General features: G+C 44.7%; 1 protein-coding gene across 3 annotated transcripts in view; it reads right to left on the minus strand.

The window, feature by feature from the left end:
• Positions 1-930: 930 nt before the first annotated feature.
• Positions 931-17,579, minus strand: part of CEP43 (centrosomal protein 43) — a 31,138-nt gene continuing 14,489 nt past the window's right edge. For 2 of the 3 annotated variants that reach the window (XM_021693180.1, XM_021693179.1), the window contains 6 exons: positions 11,577-11,803; positions 9,446-9,558; positions 7,450-7,518; positions 5,047-5,086; positions 3,878-3,974; positions 931-2,802 (listed from right to left, as the gene is read on the minus strand). In XM_021693180.1, coding sequence (XP_021548855.1) covers positions 2,728-2,802; positions 3,878-3,974; positions 5,047-5,086; positions 7,450-7,518; positions 9,446-9,558; positions 11,577-11,803 — 621 coding nt within the window. In that variant the 3' untranslated portion in view covers positions 931-2,727. The remainder of the gene's footprint in view (positions 2,803-3,877; positions 3,975-5,046; positions 5,087-7,449; positions 7,519-9,445; positions 9,559-11,576; positions 11,804-17,579) is intronic. The other variant, XM_021693181.2, reaches the window with a different exon arrangement.

Genomic DNA, 17,579 nt, shown 5'->3' on the forward strand with positions numbered 1-17,579 from the left:
AGAATGGCAAAAATGGACAAGGCAAGAAACAAATGTTGGAGAGGTTGTGCAGAAAGGGGAACCCTCTTACACCGTTGGTGGGAATGCAAGTTGGTACAGCCACTTTGGAAAACAGTGTGGAGGTTCCTCAAAAATTTAAAAATAGAGCCTACCCTATGACCCAGCAGTTGCACTGCTGGGTATTTACCCCAAAGACACAGATGTAGTGAAAAGAAGGGCCATATGCACCCCAATGTTCACAGCAGGAACGTCTGCAATAGCCAAACTGTGGAAAGAGCCGAGATGCCCTTCAACGGATGAATGGATAAAGAAGATGTGGTCCATATATACAATGAAATATTACTCAGCCATCAAAAGAGATGAATACCCAACTTTTACATCAACATGGATGGGACTGGAGGAGATTATGCTAAGTGAAATAACTCAAGCAGAGAGTCAATTATCATATGGTTTCACTTATTTGTGGAACATAAGGAATAGCATGGAGGACATTAGGTGAAGGAAGGGGAAAATGGGCGGGGGAATTGGAGGGAGAGACGAACCATGAGAGACTATGACTCTGAGAGACAAACAGGGTTTTAGAGGGGAGGGGGGAGGGGGGATTGGTTAGCCCGGTGATGGGTATTAAGGAGGGCACGTACTGCATGGAGCACTGGGTGTTACACGAAAACAATGGATCGTGGATCAGCACATCAAAAACTAATGATGTATTGTATGGTGACTAACATAATAATAATAAAAAAAAAACAGGGGCAGGGACACAAACAGGAGCAAATAAAAGCTTTTTATTCACTTTGAGTTATCAATAAAATGACACCTCACACTTGAAAAATTCCACTGTAAAATTCAGGTTTTACCATGAAAATGTGTTTCATGGATGAGTCTGTCAAAATGTATTTCGAAACACAAAGAAAATACTAGTTACATGCTCAAAACCTAACTAACTGAGATACACATGTGGAAATGGAACTTCTCATCACTAGGTATATGGCCGATGATGGAGGAGGCTCCATGTTTGGCCCTTTCTGCCCGTCCTCCCAGATGTCCTCAAAAGGTCAGATTCTCTGGGTAACAGAAGAATGACAAATTTCAGATGCTGCTGTTCAAAGTTTTCCATAAATTTAAAAAGCCACCTCCTGCTCTCCTTTCAGATAATATAAAAAATAAGTCACACAGTTGACTCAGATTCGAGAGGCCCAGAGCAGAACACAAAGCTTTATAGAAAGCGACGGTTTACAGAGAAGACATCTAGGGAAATGCATTTTACAACAAGCACATTGGGGGACTTTTAGCAACAGATTACATCTCCACCTGGCGCTGCGTACTCACACAGGACACAGCACACCACCAGGACTGAGGTCAGAGCCCGCAGAGCGAGGGCAGGCCCACAGAGCGGCTCCCAGGACGCACTGGCCCACTTTCTGTCCGACTTCCTCTTGGTGTTCGTGGCTCAGTTTCACTTAGATGTTACACAATCACACTGTCATGTTATATAATCGCAACCCTTTCGTTATCGCTGCCCTTCACATACGAGGGCCCGGCAAAGACTTCTGTAACACTGAGGCAGATAGGAAAAACCGGCACTACAGGAACGACAAAGTCTGCTCACTTACTGAAATCAATCAAGTAGGTCTAGCTTACTCTTTATTAATAAAGATGACTTTTAATAAAAAAACAATTTAATTCAAATAAAAAAGTACAAAATGTAGCACACGCTCACAGCTTCACTTACAGTCCTGGGAACACACGCGGCACCCCCAGCAGTGCGGGTCAGCGACCCCCCGGGACAGCAGCACGGCTCGGGCGGAGGGAGCGAGGCTGCCCGCGGGCCAGCGCCGCCTCCATCCGGACGGGGCTGCAAGGAAATACGGACAGTGCACAAAGCCCAGCACTCCGGATACGGTCTGAGGCCGTTACTACTGGACAGTCCAATTTGGATTTTAATACGATCAACTTACAGATCGGAAATAAAAGCACTGCTTGGTGGTTTCAGATGCATTCTGGTATCAAGTATGTTTCCAGGCATCTTTACACACAATAAATTACAACAATAAAGAAGACAGCCTGTGACCAACAGCTTCTTCTATGGACAGGGGAGGTGACCACGACTGCTGTCAGCGACAATTCATGGATTACAAGTCAAAACAACCTCTAGATTTCTTCGAAACAAGCAAAACTAGCACACACAGGAGTATTTAATAAAAGCTTACTGGTCTAACAACCCTTCCACATGGAAGGAAATACAAAATAAAGCTGACATATCAAATCTAACTTTCGGTAATAAACTTCAGGCCACTTTGCCAACTCTCTGCACAACCGCCTAGTATCAAGTATGCTTTGATTCTGGATGGCTAAAGCCACACACACACACACAGTTGTGTGAACCTACAGCTTTATTGACACCTTTCAGTAAGCTCTTAATACTCATATTTTCATGGGTTCACTCCTTGTAATGAATTTGAGTTGTAGATAATCAACTTCCACAGAGAAATGTGTAGCCAAACCAAATTAAGAATATTGTATCTTCCACACATGGGCTCAAGTAGGAAGCTTTTGTTTAGTATAATGAAAACTTAAATTTTTAAAAATATCTGCAGTCTTTTTGAAACACAAGGCACCAAGAGGGAGCAGACATTCCAGCAAAGAGTGATTGTCTGGGGGAAAAAAAAATGGAACTGATCAGAGTCCTTTGTCCTTTGTTGATTAGAATACTTCCTTCTTTCACGTCTATGCAACATCTTCCAGATAATCCGCAACGTCACTGAGCTGGGACACAGTCAGGTCCTGTGTCAGGTCATCAAGCTTGGTTATTCAAAAGAAAAAAAAAGAACCAGTATCAGAATGCAGAGTCATAAACAATTCTTAAAATACATTGCTATAATTTAAATATCTTATACTCTACAAACTGCTTCATATTCCGAAGTCCTCTACCTCACCCTCTTCCTATTTTGAAATCTGTGAGTATTACCAAAAGACTGAGTTAATAGCAAAACTCTACATTAACAACAACACAAAAACCTGCTAAAATAACCCGTCTGGAGCCCCTCTGGTAACTTTAACGCAGCACACAGTGGCCTCCGAGGCCGGCATGAGGTGCCAGGTAAGAGGCAGACCGTGGAGGCTGACCACGTGTCGGGAGTTCTCACTCAACCTCGCCAACAATCCTGGGAGGCAGGCATCCCTACTTCCACTGCACGAACAAACCAGCCAAGGACTGAAGGTTAAAGCCTGCCTAAGAACCACACCCACGAAAGAACACGTGCCCAGACATTGCTGGCTCAGACGTGTTTTCATTATTAACATTTCATTTCATTATAACACCATAATGAAATAATATAACATTTCATTATAACCCCTCTCAAAGGCCTTCCTGTCTGCTAATCCCTTGATGGTCAGGAGCACTCCCTCCTCATTCTGGAAAGCAACGTTCACCTCCAGGCTGTAAGGACCTACGACCCGAGAGGCCCTCGCCTGACTGGGCTGCAGCTTTCTGTGGGCACGACAGGAGATCCTGAGAGGCTCCCTGGCCTCTCCTGACACACATCGAAGTATACGCCGCTGTCTGCCTAATAAAAAGGTCGTATGTGGACCTCCGTGCCGGACTCCTCACTGTACAGCCTGTGTCCACTTCTGCTGTACCGTCCCCACGGGCTGAGCTGACCTGCCCGCTGAGACGCAGCTTCACCGCCTCTCTTACACCTGCGCCAGTTTCTATCCTGACTTCTCCAAACAGGACGACTTGCTTCTGCTGACTACACCACCGGGTGGCCAGTTCGGACTCCAGAGCCGGGGCCAGGACTTTGTTAAAGCTCTGCAGTCCACCACTGCAAGAGACTCAGGCACACGCAGCACTCCCCGGGCAGCGCCCGCACCGTACTTTATCACTGGTATTGAGGTCGTCGATTTCCACAGAAAGATCTTCTTCGATCTCTTCACCAATACTCAGCTCACTTTTCTCTGAGCGATGGCTGGTACTAGTTTGAGAGAAAGAAAAGAAAAAAGAACGCTGAATATAAACATTTAAATAAAATATAATAAAATGATATTAAATCTCATGAATTTCATACATATTATCTCACTTGATCCTTAAAGTAACTTAGTGAGCCACAAACAGGCGAGTCACTTCAAGAGACTAGAAAACGAAGATCCATAAAGGTGACCGTGGCCACACGATCAAGGAAGATGCAAACCCAGATTTTTACTATTTCATCTACTACATCATGCCACTCCTCAAAAAAACCTGTTTAATAAATTAGTGGTTTTTTTAAGATCTTATTTATTTGAGAGAGAAAGAATGAGACAGAGAGAGAAAGCATGAGAGGGGGGGAGGGTCAGAGGGCGAGGCAGACTCCCTGCTGAGCAGGGAGCCTGATGCAGGACTCGATCCCAGGACTCCAGGATCGTGACCTGAGCTGAAGGCAGTCGCTTAACCAACTGAGCCACCCAGGTGCCCAATAAATTATTCTGTTAAAAAATAAACATAAATTCCCAATTGGGGGAAGAAAAAAAACCTGTCAATTGTATAAAATTCTCAGACTCTAATTTAAAATTTCTAATCGTATCCATAACAAATATTATTTCCAAACTATTAGGCAACTCATAGGATTATACTGTCCTTATGTATGTAAAAAAGTGGTCTGAAACAAAGTATTAAGCGATGTCATCTGAATCAGAACAATAACTGGAGAGGGCCATTTTTAAAGTTGTGTGTGCCTCCCCGCCTTCCCCACCGCCGCATTTGGGGAGAGCACATGGATCCCGACGACCTGACACCTCTGAGCGACTCTGCGTCCCTTCCTTGGGGCCTCTGCTTGACCCATTCTTATCAAGTTTTCTGGACGTAACGCATTTGTTCACATTCTAATGCCAAACCAAAACAGGCTTCAAAGTCCAGTGTATAATCCTGGATTAACTGTCTTCTCTCCATCTGCAATCAGTACGAACAGGAGAGTCTAATACACTAAAATGAGCACAAATGGAATTCTGTCCTACTTCCTGTGTCAGAAACTGTTTACACTGTATTTGTTGCCCAACTATGTTTCTCACCTATTAAAATCATCAACATAGTCATCTTCTTCTCCAGTCCCTGTTAAGTTTAAGAAAAGATATGTTATGTTTATACCAACATGCTCCACAATTTATCTGCGATCACACACACACTTCCTTCAGGAAAAACTACATTAATGAATTACATTGCAGCAGTAAAAAAGAAGTGGCCAGGATCAGAAATAGTATTTTTAACATATGTGATATGAAAGCAAATGACCAAATAAACTGCCTAGGAAACAATAAAATGTCATAAAATGTAGTTAATACCGGTCTTTTATTCCAAGTCTCTAAAAGCTTAATTGCATTGTATGTTTACCATTTATAAAGTCATTTGATATTAAATGATATTATATTCATAAGAGCAAGTCATTGTAACTGTTACTGACACCTTTTTTTGAGATTTTTTTTTTAAAGGTTTTTTATTTGTCAGAGAGCGAGAGAGTGAGCGAGAAATAGCAAGAGATAGAGCATGAGCAGCTGGGAGAGGGAGAAGCAGGCTCCCTGCTCAGCAGGGAGCCGGACGCAGGACTCGATCCCAGGACCTGGGATCATGACCTGAGCCGAAGGCAGATGCTTAACCAACTGAGCCACCCAGGTGTCCCGTCCCTGTTACTGATACTTTCAACTCAACATAGTATATACAATTTCAAAGTATCACGAAGCGTGAAGAGGCTACAGAGCAAAGCAAACAGGAGCATCTCACTCAGTGAGACGCAACGGGGTTCAAATCCCAGCTCTCCCTGTGAAGAGCTGTCAGCCCGTGGGAGAACTAGGTAACCTTCCTTGGCCGTTTCCTCAGCTGTGAAGATGGCCAAACCCACACAAAACAAACACAGGGCTCGCGTCAGGATCCATACGTGCGAAGTGCTGGACCCAAGCCTGGGACACGGTCTGCTCTCCACAGAAGGCCACGGGACGAGCAAGGGCTGCAGACGAATGGAGCAGCGTCACCAGCGTCTGACCGTGCAGCCCGAGCACCTGAAGACTTCCAAATCACCCTCCCCCTCCACATCACCTGAGGAACAGGGGAAGGCCCCCAAGAGCCATCTTCCAGGGACGGCCGGCACGGGGAGGACACACGGCCATGTGTGTGGCTGCCAGAGGAAGAGTGCAGACCGTGAAGAGGAGGCCCGGCTCAGCGGCCGGCAGGGCTTGGAGAACCCTGGATGCTCGTGAGTCCCTCCAAGTGTCAGACCAGACTATGTCTACACAGACACATCCCTGAGGGCATTCAAGTTCTAGACTAGTCAGACAAGTTGATCCTCTTCCGATAAAGCCCATGATTACTTTATCCATTTGTCAAATATGTGTGCGACTCCCAGGACCCCTGAAGTACCAGAGTAAGCAGTGTTTCTAGCCTCAAGGAACGCCCGTGGAAAGAAAGAGGCAGCCGACAGCCAGACAAACCAGATGCTGTTAGAGAGCCTGGAGAGAACTCTCTGAGGGAAAACCTAAAGAAGGTACCAGACATACAAATTATTGGGGAACGTGGGTTCCCACAAGAAACACATGCAAAGGTCCGGAGACAGGAAGGGTGCAGTGGTTTGGAAAACAGTGAGGACACCAATACACCCTCAAAATAATGAGTCTGGGGGGTGGAGGGGGAGACAAGAGGAGGGAAGAGTAGAAAGGCTGGCAGGGGCCACCGAAGGCCTAGAACGTCATGCTCAGGACTTTAACCAAAGTGCAAAGGGGGAAGGGCAGGAGTGGAAGAGAACAGGGAAGTGATGTGTAATTTCCATTTTCTGTAACATCCAATTCCTGCAGGAAGAAGTGCGCTGGGGGGAGGGGGCACGCCTGGGTGGTGTTGTCAGCTGAGCGACTGACTCAGTTTCGGCTCAGGTCATGATCTCAGGGTCATAGGATGGAGCCCCATATCTGGCTCCGCACTCAGTGGAGAGTCTGCTTGAGATTCTTTCCCTCCTCCTCTATCCCTCCCACCACTCACGCACTCTCTCAAATAAATCTTAAAAAAAAAAGTGACTGCCTTTGCACAAACTGTCGTCAGTGTGGGCTGAAACCTCTCCCCTTGGCCCTGACCCATCAGGTCCTGGCAGAGAAGTCACTTCCTAGGTGAGGCCTTTCCGGAATGCCTAGGCTAGGGTAAGTCACCCTACTATCCATTTTCACACCACTGCATATGGACTCTCAACTCCAAGTATCTGTAGGGACCTGTCTGGTGCAGATCTTCCCTACTAGAATCCGAGCTCCACAAGGAAAGTCTGTTGTGGTTGGCTGTTTTATCCACCCCTGGCATATGGAGTAACCCTGGATTCACGAAGACCATCCAAACATCTAATTACAAAGTGCTCACTGTAGGCTAAGCCACTTCAATTTAGATTTTATTCTAAAAAATAATCACCTTCGGGCCATCAATGCTAAAATTAGAAATCTAGTTACCTAATCCAAGTGATCCAATTTTATCATTGACCAATTTCAGATCTTTCAAAACTGTGTTTCCTCTTTTACCTGTGAAGAAAAATATTCACATAAATTGACTTTGAGAATACAACAATCTCTAAACTGTACCACTTTTCTTCAGCATAGGGTTTATGACTAAAACGTCCAAATCAAACACCAAGAAAGAATTACAAGCTCTGATGATGCTGACATCATGCACTGCATGCCCTTGGTCACCACACGTAACCACACGTAAACATGTAGTCTTTACTGGAACCTGACCACCAAAATACTTTCTGGCCCAACTATTCGGCATCACCATCATAACAAGCCTCACCGGGTATGAGTTAATTACTCTCATCAATCTTACTTTCCTCTGAACTTCTCAATGTTGCTTTAATTCAACTGCTATTCCATTTACCCAACTGACCTCACTGGTTTTATTTCTTCAGTCCCAAGTGCTCAATGTCCTGTCCACATCATTCTTCCCTGATCAGTGTTAAGAGTGATGTGATCATGACATGCTAGACTCCTACTGCAGGTGACAAAGACCAGGAGAAAGGACAACAAGAGGGAAACTGATGGGGCGCATTAGCAAACATGTGGCAAGTTTGCCAGACGGCTAAAAGCAGCCACACATCATCTCCTTCGCCTGTCCCGGCAAATCCTACTGCCCCAACACATGACGTAGAAAGGTTAATAAATACTGCAAAATTACACAAATTCATACCACAATTTCCTAATAAAGATCTGCTTTTTAGGAAATGTTCTCAAAAGAGGCACATTTATGCTGTGAACACGCTGCTGATGAAATCTACATTTACTATGATACAGTAAATGAAGTTCACGCACATATCTCCGTGTTTAAGGCTGTGCTTTCGAATCCTTGGTCTTGGTGCCATCTGTGTGTGGGGAGGGGGTAGGAAGTAAACTGTAGTCGTATGGCCATTCCATGTCTGCCTGACACCCCACCTCTCTGCTACACGTAAACACATCAGATTCATACCCCAAAGAATGAAATCTCGCCATCTGCACAACATAAATAGAGCTACAGAGTATAACGCTGAGTGAAGTCAAAGACAGACAAATACTGTATGACTTCACTGGAATGTGGAATTTAAGAAACAGGTGATGGGGATTAAAACATGCACTTATCATGATGAAAAAATATTTTAAAAAATCAAACATACCTGTACTTCTGAAACAAATAATACATTATATGTTAAAAAAAAAAAAAAGAAGATAGCAGGAAGCGAAGAATGAGGGGGGGGAAATCGTAGGGGGAGACAAACCATGAGAGACTATGGACTCTGAGAAACAAACAGGGTTTTAGAGGGGAGGGGGATGGGGGGATGGGTTAGCCTTGTGATGGGTATTAAAGAGGGCACGTACTGCACGGAGCACGGGCTGTTATACGAAAACAATGAATCAAGGAACACTACATCAAAAACTAATGATGTAAGGTATGGTGATTAACATAACATAATAAAAAAAAGTAAAATAAACCTACTATCCTGAGTCAAAAAAAAAAATCAAAACATACACACAAGAAGAAAGTGATGCCAATATCCAAAGTAGAATAAAAAAGATAAAACAGATCCAATAGCTAAAAGATGAATATTTTAACATTCATATGATAATTACTGTGGTATCACAGAATCTAAAAAACAAGTTCTTAAGAACTGAATTTAAATCCTACTCAAATCAATCTAAATGTCCAACAACAGAGAAAGGACTTAAAAATGTTTACTATATAAGGCAGGTAAAAAGTCAATTTCCTAAAAAAAAGTATTTTGATGGCACAGGAAAAACAAGACAAAACGATGAAGTGAACACAACCTTATTAAAGAGCAAAGAACAGGAACTATCACTGGTAAAATTATGGGCTTTTCCTGAACAATAAACAATGACCACATAGCATTTAAGAGAAAACACATCCTGAGTCCCCCAAGTCCGTGTCTTCAGTAAGGAGACCCGGGGGCTTCCAGGCACTCACTTTCAGAGTCTTTCAATGAGGGGGCTCCGGTAAGGGAGCTGAGTCCACTTTTCAAGGGGGGTGCGTCAGAGAGTGATGCAAGGCTTCCTGCTTGCTTACTAGGTTCACTTCTCCTAACAAGAAACAAGCGTACAGTTAAAGGTCACACTTACGTTCGGCCACTAAGACATAAGCAACGTGAATACAACGTACATGCACACAGTGCTGGGAAAGACAGGTTATACGCTTCGTAGACTCAAAACCATCAAGCATACCTACAAGGCGAGGCAGGCTGAGTGTCATCACAAATCCACGGGGCAAGTTATCAGTGAGAAATCCGCTCAGCTCCCAAATGATATCGCTGTTTGCCATCTTCAGTGTCCGTGACTTTTATCAGAGGCCCCTTCCAGCGCCCAGCAATGCAGGCAGGGGACAGCACAGGTGACCCGCGCAGCCATGTCGTGGGGAAGAGGCACCACAGCCCCACCAGCTGATCTCCCCAACAGCCCTGCGCTCTGCCCTCCTGCGCACCCCCTCCCGCCACTTCCTACCTCTCAGAGGCCTCCTCTCCAACCCTGCCCTGCACCCCCCACTCAGGTGGGAACCTTCACAGGCTGCTGCCCGCACACCCCCCCCACCTGCCCACAGTGTGCCCACACCTCCCTCCTTCCAGCAGCCTCGCAAGGGGGTGCTCTGCGCCCCCAAGCACAGCAACCCCTGCACATCACTCGTCTCCTAACGCAGGACTGTTCTCAGCAGACATGCGCACTGTGATTTCCCGCTATTTTTCCCCCACACCCCTGAACAACACAACTCACCAGGAAAGCACTCCCCACCTACAATCCCCCCAATCCTTTCCTAAACCCATTCTAATCCTTTGATACCCTGTCCCCTACCCACCCCCAACCCACAATCCCATCATCCCTGCCTCCAAGCTGCTGTGCGCCGTGGCCGACTTTCAGAACTTAGCTCAAGGACTCACTCTGGCCTCCTCCTTCCAGAACACCTCTCCTGGGTCCTCTCGGTCCCCTTCCCTCTTCCTCCTCCTCCTCCCCTCGCTCATCTCCAGGTGCCACTCACTTCCCAGGTGACCACCCCTAGGCTCCACTGGCAGCAGAATCGAACACGGAAACCTCGCCCCTCATGCCCAGACCCCTTCCCTAAAGCCGGCTTCACCGTGCGTTAGCAACCTTCCCACACCTGACCCATCAGAAGTGAGTTCTAGACTGTCACCTGGCCCACCTGTGCAGCCCAACCCTGCTCTCCATGCTTCACCTGTCAGTGGTGTTTTCCACCCTCTGGTTGCTCAGCTGAAAACCCTGAACTTCCCTTGATGTCACTTTATTCTTTAACACTTAACAACAAATCCTTTTGGATCTAACCTCAAAAGACATCCCCAAACCATCTATTTCTCACCACTTTTGCCATCATCTTTCACCTGGAGAAGAATCCTGACAGCTGCCAGCTGGAGACCCAGCAGCCCAGTGAGCCAGTCACTCTGCTGCTCAGACCCTGGGGCCCCCAGTGTCCCTCGGGGTAAAGCCCCACTCCTGCTAGAGTCAGCACCGCCCCGACCGGAGTCGGCTCCACAGCGCCCCCCAGCCGTTCTCTGACCTGTCGCTCACCTCTGCCTGCGCTGCTTGGAGCTCCGGTATCCGCCAGGCTGACTCTCTCACAAGCTTGGGCTCTTTGCTCAACCAGCCCCTCGAAGGCACGCCCTCCCTGACCTAACTATCACGGAACAGCACGCACCTCCACACGCTCACCCGACCCGCCCCTGCTCCGACCCGTCACTCTGGCTGCATCCACCCAGCACAGCGTGTGGGGATTCTCACTTCTCGCTGCCTCTGCCCACAGGCCTGTAAGCTTCTGAAGGCAGGGGCTCTGCTGTGTTCTGGCCACACAGCTTGCGCCTGGAACAGCACCTGGCACATGACGGGCACTCAGTCTACACTTCCCTACAGAAATTACGAATATCTACGCTTTTTACCAGCGGGAATTATTTTACAACATAAAAGGCTTTACGGACAGAAAATCAGACTTACATATTCAATAATTACAGAAGTTTTAGCAGCTCATTTTTTAAATATAAAATATTTAGAAACTGTATTTTTAAGCCCCTAGTTTGATAATCCAAAAAGAGTTTACTCACCAACCGTAAGTTTTTTCTGGTTTAGGAATGGGATCATCAAAGAAAGAATCCCCTTCCATATCATCTTCATCTGGACAAAGACCCGCTTTGTCTTGGACATCTAGACTTTTGTTACTTAAGAAAGATCCAGTTTTCGTTTCGTGGGCCAGCAAGCGGAGACCACCTTTGCTCTTTGGTTCTGATGAGGAGACACTCGTATCACTCTGACTAGCATCATTACTGACCTTCTAGAAAAAGAAATGGGAAAGAGAAGAGGCCTCCTTGGTGAAATAAAACATTAATAAGCTATTTTAAATAGCAAAATGTCACATGAACATACACAAATCTGTGTCTACGTGTGCAAGTGCATGAAGGGGAGAGTAACTCCAGGACCTAAGAGTTCACCCCCAGTTCATAGCATGGCCGACTTCTGAAGGAGAAAATGTCCATAATGATGTGTTCAGGCCATTCTTTGTCTCCCGCCCTAAATGGAAATATCTTTACCTGTTCCATTTATAAACAACTTCTGCATTTCCTCTTAAGTGCACATCACTCCTTCGAAAATTATCTTAAAAATGAGTAAATTTCCAACTTGCAGAAAAGAGAAGGCATTACTAGTAACGGAGGAAGAGTAGTTCACATACATGAACCAAGTACTATAGCGTCCATCAGTAAAAACAGCAGTTTTCCACCCAGGGCGAATGCGACAGGTGTCAGGGTGAAAGATGTCGCCTTTCCCACTGCCGTCCGAAGGTAGACTGGCTACTGAAAGTGCTGGTCTGGATTCAGACTCTCAGATAACTTCCTCTCGTGCCCAGGGACCTGCGCCATGGAGGTCTCCGGGCATCTTGAATCATACAAAATACTCAAGCATTTTTACACCCATCCCGCTGATCCGGTGATGTTGGCACCAAACAGCCCAGTGCATTTCTCATTGCACAAGGCCTTTTTACTCCATGCTTGGTCAGACTGTCTATGTCAATAACAAAAGTAACAGCAAACACAAACAACCATGCTCGTCACTACAGAGGGAGCTGACATTTCTGGAGCGCCTTCCGGTCCTCCTACAGGTTACGTCCTTCTCACTCTCAAAAGCAGCCTACGGTGCGGGAGGAACAGGTTCTGGCTTCTCTGCAGATACGGAAGAGGCGGCATGCAGACATTACAGTCATGTGCCAAGGTCCCCAGAAAGTGAAAGGGTCAGGTCAATACGGAAGTCTGATTCCAGAGCTTAGCTCGTAACACTTAGGTCACGCTATTCAGTTGAGTCGTGTGAAAATAGAGCTTCTGTGGGTTAAAACGGACAATTTCCCAAGATTCAGCCTTGCACACTGAAGAGGGCCGTGCTGTGTACAAGGCCTGTGGTGTGCGAGAGAAGACTCTCCTGAGCGGTGCGGGGGGCAGGCCGGCCATCCCCCACGACTAACCACGCGATCCTAAGGAACTGCCTGTTTGCAGGCATTGAGTGTCCCCAAGAATTCAACCAGAGCAGGCTCTTCCAAACCTGGCTACTGCTGGGAGCTAAGAAAGAAGGCATGTGCAGCTGGGGAGAAGTTTCTGGAGAAGACACTCCCTGAGGAGGACTGCCCTTTCAGTATGCATAGAGACAGAATGGAGCGTGTATGAAGACGCACGTTTACAACAGGCAGAGGCCAGCATTAGCCGAGAGCAGGCAAGACATATGCTATACAATTTCTAGGGCCTTGTACAGAAATTAATTATTGTAAAAGACATGTCTGGAAAAATAAACACCAAGTTATCATCTTTTAGACAACACAGGATATTTTCCAAGGGCAGATACATTTTACAACTTTCTTGAAATTTTCCTGGTATGATCAAATACAGAGAAGCACTACCCTCTTACATATTCCTTAGATTCATGGCCACTGTAATTTATGATTTATAAATGTTGAAAACTGGATTTATAGATTTTCAAAGACATATGCATTTGGAAATAAATACCAAGTCTTGTGATACTTAAACCCATTTACAATTATAGATCCTGAGAGATCTAGTCTCTCCATCAAAATACTCCTGAGAAAATTGAGGACAGACTGGTGTGAAATAAAATGGAATGTAATGTACATGTAAAGCAACTTTACAAAAAAACCACACTTATTCCAATAAAGTCTGCCTTCCCCATGAATTCACACATTACCAACATAACTTAAGTCCACATGATGAACTATCTAAACTTAGTAACTAACATCTACCCATGACTAGTTTTTGACTGCATTCAGCCATACCCCTGCTATAGGAACAAAGACTAGTTTGAGGAAGACAAGTTTCATGGACAAGCACACTCTGATGTTCAGCACAGTATGTATTTTTAAAAATAATAATTAGTTTGCTTTAAAACTATAGTTCTAGTTATCTAGGGAGTAAAATTTAAAAACACTTGATCTGTTTCGGAACTGTTTTCAAAATCCATTTCTAAACCACACGGAAATGTGTCATTTTAACTATGGCTAACTATTTACCAATAGGACCGTTACTCAGTTGGGTTACTAAGGAATTCACTAAACTGTATTCCAAATCACTTTTAGGTTAGAAAAAAATTCACACCAAGAGAAAGATTTATCATAACATCTATAAATTAACACTCAAGTACTACAGAACTTTAAGAGCAATTTCCATGCAGGAAATCCAAATCTTTTGGGCAACAAGAAATCAAGTCATGACATAAACCCTGGGATCTGTTTTAAAAACCTTAAGTTTTAAGGCATTGTCCGGGGATTTTTGTTACACACCTTTGTTTCAAACAGTGCTTAATTTTAACTATTTAGATTCCTCCTGAACTTAGCTCCAGTTTATCCACATCTAAATGGTAGTAAGGCAAGTAAATAATGTTATGTGTATAGAACAAAGACTTGCCTTGGCATTCATTCCCTGGATAGCCTCACAGGCCTTAGCAGTTACGGGTTCAACGATGTCTCCCGGAACAGATGAAGCCCTAACTCCCGTACTTCAGAGCGTGCCCTCACTTACAAATAGGGTTGCGACAGATGTAACTAGTTATGATGGGTCACACTGCAGGAGGCAGGCCCCTAATCCACTGTGCCCAGTACCCAACGAGAGGACACGTGGGGAGAACACATGTGAACGGGACGGCGGGGATGGGGTGATGGGTCTACAAGGCAAGGAACGCCTGGGACTGCCAGCAAGAGACTCTCGTCCCAGCCCCCAGGGGGAGCCTGCTGCCCCAGTACCCTGATTTCAAACCTGCAGCCTCCAGAACCGCGAGACACTAAATGTCTTGTTGTTTTAAGTCACCAAGTTTGTGTACCTTCTCACGGCAGCCCTACGTATAGGTGTTTATATTAAATAACTAAAACCTATAATAAAGTTTGTCTTTTCAGAAAACCGAGAAACCTACTGAACAGCAGTTGTTACATTCCCTTGGACCAATCTCAAGACTAAAACTTCATGGTGAATTACTGTGAAGTTGTAAGAAAGTTTGAGCATATACTTAATGGTCTACAACTACACTTACACATCTGGATTTCAGTCATTTCTAGATTAACAGAAAATGAGCCTCACAGAGTTTCACCGTGAAAATAACTACAAGTTTCCCAGTGCCAAAACATGAATTATCACTAGAGCATCTTAAGAACCTAAAAAAAATAATAATTTTGTTTTTCCAAGCTCATAACAGAGAAACATCAAAGCTAAAGAAATACCCTAGTTTTGCAAAAGTATTTAAAAAATGCATGGGTATTAATTCCCTTCCCCACCCACATCTCAAGGCCCCAGCTCTCCTCTCCCACCCCACCAAAGGCCTTTTCTTGACCCATGGTTTAAACAATTCTACCACAGCTGTAACACACATATATTTAAAATTTATTCACCTAGAACATAAACACTGTAGGATTCTAGAACCAGAAAACAAACATTTAAACTCCTCTAAAAACTCAGTGTTTCTAGAAATCCTGTCTGTATGCTCTACAGACTATCTGTAATTCCTGTAGATTCGTATCTCTGGCTCTGACACCAGACTTGAAAATGACCCTCTGCACAGATGCTCCGCTCCATCACCCGGTCCAGCCAGCAGCCTGGGGGCCAGCAGGGAATGCCCACTGTCCAGTCTCAGATCTGAAGCAGCTGGAAATGCGGAGCTGGTCAGGCACAAGGGCGAAGGGTTGGGAATACTGTTCACCCAAGTGTATTCATCCATCCCGGAGAGAGAGAGAGAGAGAGTGTGTGTGTGTGTGTGTGTATAAGGGAATGACAGTGAATGGTTTATCTAGAAAGCCATGTCTAGACTGAAAAGACCCACAAATATGCCTGCCCTCCCACCCCCAAACATATATACATTGTGGTCTTCATCACTGCCCTTAATCAGCTTACCCCAGAATTTTGAAAACAAGGAATAACAAATTTAAAAAGTCCTTTTAAAGGAACTGGAAGCAAAAAATACCTGAACACACACTAGTTTTAAAATACCTGAGAACTGATTACAAAAAGGATGACCTTTCCTATTTAATGTAGTGATAAAAAGCATCTTAATCTAAGTATTACAAACAAAAAACATTTAATAACATCTTAAATAACAAACCTAAATTAGTAGAACCTACCAAAAGTCTGTTGCCATTTTTGATATGCATTTTTTTTCCTCAGACAACTGGCACCATGTTTGGTAGAACAAAAGGGTTTACACTGAAATAGACTACTACAGAGGATACCTTGGAAGTAAGTGTTAATATAGACTTGGAATGTTTAAAGAAACGCCCTCCCACCGAATACTTCTCCACCGAGTATTCCAATTCTCCCACCCATCCTTTACTGTCTCACAACAGTAACAAAAACTTTTATTTGCACCCAACTTAAATTCCTTCAAAAACCTTGTATTTTGCTCTGCACTTTGACAAGTTTATAATAGCAAGTACAAATCAATTATTTATACACACACACACGCACATATATATATATATGAATAATCTTTAAAGTTCATTTCTGATATGAATATAACTTCTCTGAAAGCCACCAAGGATCTCTGATTGAGCCATTAATACCGTGCCTTCCTGTACGCAAAGGAAGTAACAAGACACATCAACAGTCCTTGTTCAATGTCCTGGGCTCTCCTGCTGCCCCGCTCATGGTCCCTTCACTGCACGCCTGGCTCATGGCAGGCAGGGTTACTACCACTTAGAGCTCTGCACAACTGGGAAATGCCACGTAGCTCCCCTGTGGATAGCTCCCCCGGGAGTCTTGCTAGTACCTCAATGACCACATGCAGCATGGCATTCAAATATTAAGATGTTAAGAATGTTAGGATATTAAGGATCTGCAAACCTACTGCATGCCTGAGGCAAAGAAAAAAGGCTAAGGAATGAAGAGCCACGGGCTCACCTGCCAGGCTGGAAAACAGGCAATGCTGGGTATAATACAGACTTAGAAAGGCAATTCAGAAAAAAAACCAAGGAAGTGGAGGGGAAAAAAAGGTTCCAAAGTGACTAAGTATCTTGGGTCAAGAATACAAAAAATGAAATAAAAGGGGCCGGACGGAGAGCCCACAACTGCAGGGCAGGGCCCGTCCAGATCCCTCAGTCACCCCCGAGGTCAGGGGAGCCCCATGCGGCCTGCCCGCGGCAGAGCTGGCAGTCTGCTGGGGCACCACGGCTGCGTGCTGGGAAGTGAAAAGTGAAAATCCGTCTTTTAATGTGCTTTGGTTTAGACAATGTATAGACTTCAAAATGTTTTAACCGATAAGTGAGAAAAACTTAATACTGTGAAATATGCTTTTAACTTTCTTAAATAAAAGTCCAAGAAATTGACTGAAAGTATCTTTAAAAATATGCTGTTTTATTTTCTTAGTCATCTTTCTTAAGGTGGGTCTCACCTCTCCAATTAGACTGTCACCTGCCGCAGTGGGGCCCACAGTGACTCTGTCTTGACCGCAGCCCTTCACACAGCAACTCCCACCAGGTAACTGGTCACACATACTTGCTAATTAATGCTCTAAATTGTCTTCTCGTGTAGTAACACATAAAAATAATGTAACAAATAGAATAATGGGAATCTACC

Source organism: Neomonachus schauinslandi, chromosome 8, assembly GCF_002201575.2.
Source record: "Neomonachus schauinslandi chromosome 8, ASM220157v2, whole genome shotgun sequence".
NCBI lineage: Eukaryota > Metazoa > Chordata > Mammalia > Carnivora > Phocidae > Neomonachus > Neomonachus schauinslandi.